General features: G+C 36.1%; 1 protein-coding gene across 1 annotated transcript; it reads left to right on the top strand.

The window, feature by feature from the left end:
• Window positions 1-3,823: 3,823 nt before the first annotated feature.
• Window positions 3,824-9,090, top strand: LOC122786639 (cathepsin K-like; the record flags this gene model as incomplete). Its single annotated transcript, XM_044053088.1, has 5 exons — window positions 3,824-4,102; window positions 5,059-5,178; window positions 5,257-5,379; window positions 8,597-8,749; window positions 8,830-9,090. Coding segments are annotated over exons 2-5 (657 nt in total), but the record flags the coding sequence as incomplete, so codon positions are not given.
• Between the last annotated feature and the right edge of the window lie 171 nt (window positions 9,091-9,261).

Raw genomic sequence — 9,261 nt, 5'->3', positions numbered from 1 at the left:
TTTTCTGCTCTCTGAATAATCTGTCTGTCAGACACACACCGACGTACCGCCACGGCAAATCTTCATCCTCCCATCTTCAGAGTCTCGACTCCAGTGGAAGCGTGAAGCAACGACTCGGTTCCTCTGTTGCTTCGCTGTCCTCATGGCAACAACAATCTGGCTCCGGAGGAAGCAAGTGTTTGATGCATGCTGGGGGGGATTATATGCCCGAGCTCCTGGACTCCATCCAGCATACTGCACTGGATGAACGTCAAGGAGGAAAGACACAGGTCAGCCAAACACAGAGACTTAGGGGCAACACCAGATGGGATTGAATTGAAGGACAGACACTTAAAAATAAAGGAATATCTTGGATCTTTTTTTTCTGTTAAAATTGTTTCAAAGTTTGATTATGATCCACTTGTATTGTAAATTCAGAATCTGCTGAGGTAAAGGTTTTAATCTATCCCACGTTGTGCAGGCATCTGGAGATGACCTATACTGTGACCCTCGTTTGATAGTAGGTGTATAATTCGAATCAAACTTTCTTATTGTATTTATTTTATTCATGTATTTAATTTATTGATCCATATATATATATATATATATATACATACATATATATATATATATATATATATCATGTATGTATGGGAATATGTGGGGTGCAGGGTCTTATTAGTGTCTCATAGTATAAGTATCATACTGTTAAATCTCCATCAATCATATTCTTTTTTTGTAAATGACTAATGTCTTGTTAAATGTACCTGTTTAAGACTAAGGTCTTAAACAGGTACATTTATCATTTATATTACATTTACATTTTACAATGTTACATTTTGCTATCATATGATATCATATAATATCATACTTCATATCTCAATTATGCACCTTTGATAATACTGTTTGCACAGTATGACTTTATTTATTTATTCTATGCTCTAATCTGATTGGTCATTGCACTATTTTCACAGCTGTTTTCATATGATCTCCATCATCTATTGTGTCTCATTCCATTTTGCACCTTTGTCAATATGGTTTGAACGTTTATATTAGGTGTGTCAAACATACAGCCCATGGGCCAGAACCAGCCCGCTAGAGGCTCCGATCCGACCCGCAGGATGAGTTTCTGAAAATTTCACATTATGATTAGAATAAATGCTACAGTATATACTAAATTTTTCTGCTCCAGATACTTGTGACTAAGTGTTTTGTGCCTTTGTAGATCCACTGTTATCTGTGCTGTAGGTTGTAATGCATAAATAGTAAACAGTAAATAGTAAATAGTAAGATTAATGATAATATTGTTCAAATTGCACTTATTTTTCTCAAGAAATTTCAGGTTCATAATATGTTTTGTAAAAAGATATTTCATTAAATGTAAAACAAAGGGAACTTACTGCAACACTCCTTGTGGAGTTTGACACCCCTGGTTTCAACAAATTTCCCTTCAGGGACAAATAAAGTGCTTTGAATTTAATTTAATTTCTGCTCTTTACTTCGACTGAAGCTAATCAACAGTCAACTGTTTCTCTTTGAATAATCACACAGATAAAAGCTAACGTTTCTGAATTCAGAATGTCTGGAAACAAGTGGACAACAAAGGAGCGGTGAAATGTCAGTGTCAGTGATGATGATGAAATGTTACTGGAAAAATAACAGTAATAACTTTAACTTTACGCACACTCAGAGACATATAACGCACAAAGACACGGACGGGATAAAAACTCTACACAACAGAAACTCAGAGATGAAAATTAGAAGTTAAAAATGAAGCTACTTATTGAATCAAATGATTTTAATTATTCAGCTTAATCATAAAATAACGACTTATGGGATGAATATTTAAAGCAAACCAGCTTGTTGTATTACTGATTAATTATGATGAATGACTTAGTTAAAGGGACTTGTTTTGTCATTTAAATAAAATAGTACAGTTGAAAATGGAGAAACTGAAGAAATGTTTCTTTGTAGGAATAAAGAGAAGCAGTAAATATGTATGTGGAAAATAAACAGTAACATAGACACGACATGTTAATGCTCACAGATTAGTACTATTATTATCAGTGGCCTTGTTTGCCCTGAATCGCTCAGTGAAAATGACATAACGTTTGTTTCTGCTTCAGGTGAGCACTAACATTACACTAAATCCATGTCAAGTTCCACTAAGAAAATGTGGGTGTTAAGATCTACTGTAATGCATTTAACATTCTCTGACTGAGAGGAGAAATGTTTTTATTTCCCTCCTGTGGTTAAAAAAATCCTCCCACGCCTCTTAAAGAGAGGCATTATTGGCTGTGGGCTTTATAAATACATGATGGCTGTGAATTCATTCTGCACTTTCTTTCTTTCTTTGAGCTGTTTTCCACACAAACACTGATGATTCTCTTTGATATTCAGATAATTTACCGTTTAGTCTGCAAAAAAATCCCCAGAATATTTCAAATCTGAAGAATAGAAGCCCTGTGTGTGTGTGTGTGTGTGTGTGTGTGTGTGTGTGTGTGTGTGTGTGGCATGATTATGTGGAGTGTTGACAGGAAAAGATGCGTGATCACCACAGAAGAGGAGCCCATGCTGAGAGAGGAACTCACCATCTGGTGCCTTGGGGAAGTTGTGTGTTCATCAGCAAATCTCTGTCCAACCAACCCCGGAACCAGGAAGAGGAAAGATCAGATTGAATGCCAGTTACAGCTTCGGCCAAATCAAAGTTCCACGTTGTATAACGTCCTCCTGTTGTTACTGCTTTGTTACGTCACAGCTGCTCTGTGCTCTGATGACTATTGTGTGAATTTTCTGGGGGATTCCTACGATAAAAATGTTTCTTTATGTCATGAGACAAATGCAAATGAAGGACTGCTCATTTTTGTTTATATTTTGATATTACATGATGTTAATTATATTATTCAACTTGATTTGAGTTGGAAAGAGTACTGAAATATTCAACTTGAGTAAAAAAAAAACCCCACTATTTTGTTAACATTTTACTGAAGTACAAGTAAAAGTACTGGTCTAAAAATGTACTCAAGTTAAAGTAAAAAAGTAAAACTTAGTTACTTTAATAACAAGTTTGGGGTTATTTCTTGTGTCGGACACAAATCTCACATGAATTGTTTTTGATTAAAGGCAAAACTTTACAAATTTAAGTGCTGACAAAATAAAATATGTAAACTATGTAAACACATAATGCATCAGTCAAAATGGGTCAAAGGTCACATGTCGCTGACTCAGGGGCCTTAATTAGTGTCAATTCACCTGTCCTCATCATTCTCAAAGTTCCTGGTGCGTTATTTAATTTTTTTAATATGTAGTGAAGTATACAGTACTTAAAAAAACAAAACAAAAACATACTTGCAATTACAAATTTAAAAACTTAAAGTACACATAAAACCTACTCAACAGCGAAGGACAATCTTAACACTTCAGCATACCTAAACATTTGGGACAAATCTATTCTTCCTACCTGCCTTCCTTCCTGCCTTCCTTCCTTCCTTCCTTCCTACCTACCTACCTACCTGCCTGCCTTCCTATGGTCAGTTGTCTGAATATGTTTGTCCATATAGTGTATAATGCCACTTCAATGTAAATAAATTTGTTTTCTTTTTTAAATGTAAATGTCCCACCACAGTCTCTTACACCAACAGGAACTTTTGAGCAACCATTGTCACAATATGGCACAGGATAATATGAAGAAAGCGCCGCGGTTTAAAGTGTCCACATCTCCAGTTCCAGCAGCACAGAAATAACAGCTGAAGTCTTTGTTGTCCTCTGCAGCTTCACATCCCATCACAATCTCAGTCACACACTGCTGTCATTTGTTTTCTTTTCATGGGTTCACATTCACATCATGTGTTTGTTTTCTTTCATTGGTATTTTCCACAGGCAGTTTCATTTGGATGGAGGTTTTTTTCTCTATGATGCAACTTCTGCCACTTCCGCGTCTCATACTGAAAAGGTATTTTGGGGCAGCTGTCATTTGGTTGTAAATGAAACTCACATGACGAGTCCAGAGAGCAGATAGACGGGAAACTCGACTTCCTCCTTTGAGTGTGAAGGTGAATGTTTGAAGAGAGGAAGCGCTTTCTACTCAGGAGAAAATAAACCGGCTGGATTATTCTGAAACAAGGTAAAAAAATAATATTCTTGTTTGGTTGTGTGTCAGATTTTTGTGTAGTTACAGTAACAAGTTTTGGAATTCTTCCTCTTCTATGGTGTAAAATGAAAGAGGTTTAACTTGAAGGCTCCTCCTCCTCTCAGCTATGATTCACTGTTAAGATGCAGATAAACAGAGTGGCTGCTTTTGAAGAGTGAGGGGTGATAATATTTTCTACTGCAAACAGAAGATAATTAGCTGTAGATGCAGACATGAATCCTAACAATGAGTTTAATGTTTTCACATGCACAGAAAGTATAACATAACCTTCAACTGAATAAAAAAATAATTGAACACTGTCACACAAAGACAGAGAAAAGCAGCAGATTATCATTGTTAAATGAAAATTATGTCATGGCTTGTGCATTTTTGAGTGTTCTCAATATTTTTTCATGTATTCTTTATTTATAGTCCACTGTAAACAACAATTACCTAAAATACTCACACTAACACACCTAAGCACCAAAAATATCCTCATTAAAACCCGTTCAAATCACCCGTTCAAACTCAAAAAATAATAATAATAATTTTTTATAATTTTCATTTTTTAGCACATTTTGGTGCTCTAATGTGTGTTGATGTGAGTATTTTATGAAATATATGCATATAAACAAATGTTTCTGCTAATTTTTCACATTATACCAGACTGCAACAACCAAATCAAAAATAATCCCTTTGCATGAAGTATATTGAAAATAAAAAGGGATGCATGATGACAAAAACCTGAGAATGTAAGGGTTAAAAACTTCATTAATATTTGATATGTAAATATTTTATAGCTTCAAGATAATACAGATTAATTTAAAAAGTAAGTTGAAAACTATTTTTTAAAAAACAGAATATTTGTTTTTACAAGGAAAAACCCAAGAACACAAGAAGTCACAGCTGCTCATATAAAGTGACCAGTCTGACTCTTTCTTCTTCTGCAGATGCACATTCTGTGTGTGCTGTTGCTTCTGACCTGTCTGGTCCTCGGCCGATCTTCACCTGCTTTAAGCAAGTTGTGGGAAGAGTGGAAAATGGAACATCGTAAGGTTTATAACAATCAGGTAGGACTTTTTTTTCTCCCTCTCTGTGTTGTCAATCACACCGACAGATGAAGCACAGAGTCTGTGTTTGTCTTTCAGACGGAGCTGAGCTTCAGGAGAGCTGTGTGGCAGAAGAACGTGCACTTGGTGCTGAGACACAACCAGGAGGCCGCGGCGGGAAAACACAGCTTCACTTTGGGACTGAATCACTTGGCTGACATGGTAACAATGTGCTCCAGTGTTTTATTAAAACACCACATGTATGTTTAGACATACAGAACATTTAAGACTCATATAAATAGATACAGCAATTACCAAAATTACGTACAAGAATTATGCAAATCTTCACCTGGTATATTCAGTTAATTACAGTAACAAAGTATTTGTACTTTGTTTCATTACAACACTGAATCTAATCCTTCTCTAGCTTTGTAGAATACCAGGGTAAAAGCTACCAGATGAGATTTTGAGATTGTTTCATTTACTTTCAGTTAACTCCAAGAAGTAGTAACACAAAAATGTTCAAAAGAAACTAAGCATAACTAAACATGGGTGAAAATGAGTCAAATCAAAGTAATGCATCAAAAATAAGAACACGCGTATGATAAATGTGCACAAAAACAATGCTTTGATTAAAAAAAAATAAGGTTCAAAGTCATGTTTAATGGACATAACTTGACTCAGATCAGTGGGGAGAGAGTTACACAGAGTTGGAGCTTGTCACATATTCAGATATGAGAACTCCTTACAGGAAAACCAGGAAACTAAATCAAATTAAATTACAGATCTCTCAAATTCAGCTTTAACAGCAAAATGATTCAAATGATGATAATGAAGACATTTCAGTGTTCCATAAATGTACCACAGAAGAAGAAGAGTCACAGAGATGTGAGAGTGAGACCTCTGCTGGATACAAACTACACAACAAACATTTACTGCAGCCTGTGTGTTCATTTAAACCCTAACCTAAACTCTGAGAGCAGCACTAATCCATTTCACTCTCATTTAATTCATTTAAACCAATATAGGCTCAGCTGACCTGCAGTCACTATATAAGATAAGATTCACAAAGTTACACAAACAGTTGATATTATCACTGTTGTTCTGAGCATTTAAACATAAAGATAAAACATTTTTCTATAAAAAAACGACATATGTTAGTCTTAGATTATTGATTATGTTTAAGTGAAGAATGTCTTTGGTCAGACTACTGTTCCGTTTACAATGCACATTTTAAGTCACTTATAAAACCTTGTTTTTTTAAACCTGATTTTCATTGATTTTAGTGATTGTTTATTTATTTAATATTTTATTATAATTGTATTAATTTTTTATATTGTTTTGTATGAGATACATGACATAATAATAGATAGAAAATAAATAATAAAAAATAAATACATACATTAAGAAATTAAGAAATAAAAGAATAAATAAGTGAATGAATACAGAAAGAAATGAATGAATAATAAATGAACGCATGAATAAATGGGTAAATTAATAGATACAAGAATAAATACATACAGAAATACTGAAATATATTTAATAAATGTATTTACCAATGTGTTTTTAATTTATAACCTCATTTATTTATTTATTACTGTATTCATTCATTCTTTCTTCCTTTTATTTATTATGTTATTTATCGTCCTCCATAGTTTTGTGCTTGCTGCTTATTGTCTTTTTAATCATTTTTCATGTGCTGTGTAACTGAAAAGCACTTTAATATTATTATGATTATTATTATTGTTATTAGTAGTAGTATGTGGTAGTGTAGAATTGTGCAGGAGAGTAGTGAACATGTCAGGGAGGAAGAGGAGATCCTTTATTTTAACCATGATGGCAGCGGGAAGCCTGAGGAGTGGCTGCTGTAGGCGTGACGTGTTAACTCTACAGGAAACTGGCCACGTTCAGGCTTTTGGCCTCCGGTCAGAAATCCCAAAGCAACATGTGTCAAATCTGACACCAGCTGGTTACAGAACGATTGTGCACGAAATGTGAAATTCAGAGAGTGGAGATGTGACATCGTGTGTTATGATAATAAATGAAATGATTCTGACACTGGAGTCACTGTCAGAGCCATGTGTCCTTTATCAACTGGTGGCACTGGATCTACACTCATTATTCACTTTATTAGGTACACAGAACAACTAGTGTAGAGGCATGAATGACACCTATCTGCTGTTTATCTGCGTCAAGGTTAATGTGTTGTTTGGTCAAATTTGGGATTTAACAAGTAATCATGTGTTGCCTTTCTATCATCTCATAACTGTGTGTCTATTCTCTTCTAAAATCTGGCATCAGCAAGACAGTTTCTCCCAGATAAATGCTGCTCACTGGATATTTGCTCGCTCGCTAGAGGAAAACCCAATAGATATGCAGTGACAATGTCAATGACAATGTCTACATGATTCAATGCATTGAGTTGCTGCCTTGTGATTACCGATTGGATATTTGCCGATAAGTGTACTTTGGTGGTTTCCATGGTGTGATTGCAGGCTCCTGTATATAATAAACTGATTTAAGCTTTGCTTATAAACCACTGCAATGTCCCAGCTTGTGGTCGACTCTGTGCTCCTTCTCCTGAAGGTGGAAATTATAAATGATCATTTATATAAAAAAAATCAGACAAATTGTGGTCAATCCTTTGATTGCTGTTTTAGATTATACCATAGCACAGAAACAGCACTAGTTAAAGTTAGTAACGACCTTCTCTTGGCTGCAGATAATGGTCTAGTCTCTTTCTGTCATTCTGTCAAACTAGTTCATGCTTTTGTTACATCTAGATTAGATTACTGTAACTCCTTATTATCAGGAGGTTCCAACAAGTCTGTTAGAACCCTTTAGTTAATTCAAAATGCTGCAGCACGGGTTCTGAAAGGAACTTGAAAGAGTATAAGAGTATAATTTTTATCAACACTCTCTGTTGCTGCTTTATAAATTACATTGTATTGCTATAAACATGTAATCATTGACTGTATAAACTTGTAACTTCATACAGTTGTTGTGTATCTGCTCCTGGTCTCTCTCTCTCTTCTGCCTCTACCTCATCTCCCTCTTGTCCTTTCTCTCCCCCCTTTCTCTCCTCTGTCCCCCCAACCGGTCGAGGCAGATGGCTGCACTTCTCTGAGTCTGGTTCTGTCAGAGATTTCTTCCTGTTAAGAGGGAGTTTTTTCTCTCCACTGATGCCTAGTGCTTGCTCATTGTGTGAACTGTTGGGGTTCTCTGCTCTCCTTGATGTTGTCTATGTACAGTGCCTTGAGATAATGTATGTTATGATTTGGCGCTACACAAATATAATTGAATTGAATTGAATTGAATTGTTGAAAGCTTGTGTAAAATATCTCTGTGAGCTGCTTCAGTGCATGTAATCCAGCCAGGATGTTTACATTCAGAATGTTCTTTCTTTTGATGTCATATAATGTTAAACTTCTCTGTTAAGACAACGGAGGAGATCAACGAGAAGCTGAACGGCCTGAGGCTGGAAGAGCCTGTTCCTTTAAGAAATTACACTTTAAAGGACGTGAGTGGATTACCCATGCCTCAGAGTGTGGACTGGAGGAAGGAGGGTCTGGTCACTCCTGTCCAAAACCAAGTAAGACCAAAGAGTCTGAGGAGACTGAAAAAAGTGGTGACAGCAAGTGTGACCTTGTGGCCTTTGTGGTTTTTACTCAGGGTCTGTGCGGGTCCTGCTGGGCCTTCAGCTCTATGGGAGCTCTCGAGGGACAGATGAAGAAGAAAACCGGGATCCTGGTTCCCCTGAGTCCACAGAACCTGGTGGACTGCAGCACCGCTGATGGAAACAGAGGCTGCAGAGGAGGATTCATCTCCAAAGCCTTCAGCTACGTCATCCGCAACAGAGGCGTCGACTCTGAGAAGTTTTACCCTTACCAACAAAAGGTTGTGACACTCATGTTGGTTGGTTGGATGAATGGATGGATGATAGATACTATAATATGATTTTTTGAGAGATTTTGGACGACATACTATAGTGACTTTTTTGACCCATTTTGGACGACATACTATAGTATGACTTTTTTGACTGATTTTGGACGACATACTATACTATGACTTTTTGGACGGATTTTGGATGACATAATATACTAT

Source organism: Solea senegalensis, linkage group LG20 (genome assembly GCF_019176455.1).
Source record: "Solea senegalensis isolate Sse05_10M linkage group LG20, IFAPA_SoseM_1, whole genome shotgun sequence".
Taxonomy (NCBI): Eukaryota; Metazoa; Chordata; class Actinopteri; order Pleuronectiformes; family Soleidae; genus Solea; species Solea senegalensis.
Note: the sequence above shows the minus strand (reverse complement) of the source record. Positions and strands in the feature narration are given on the sequence as shown.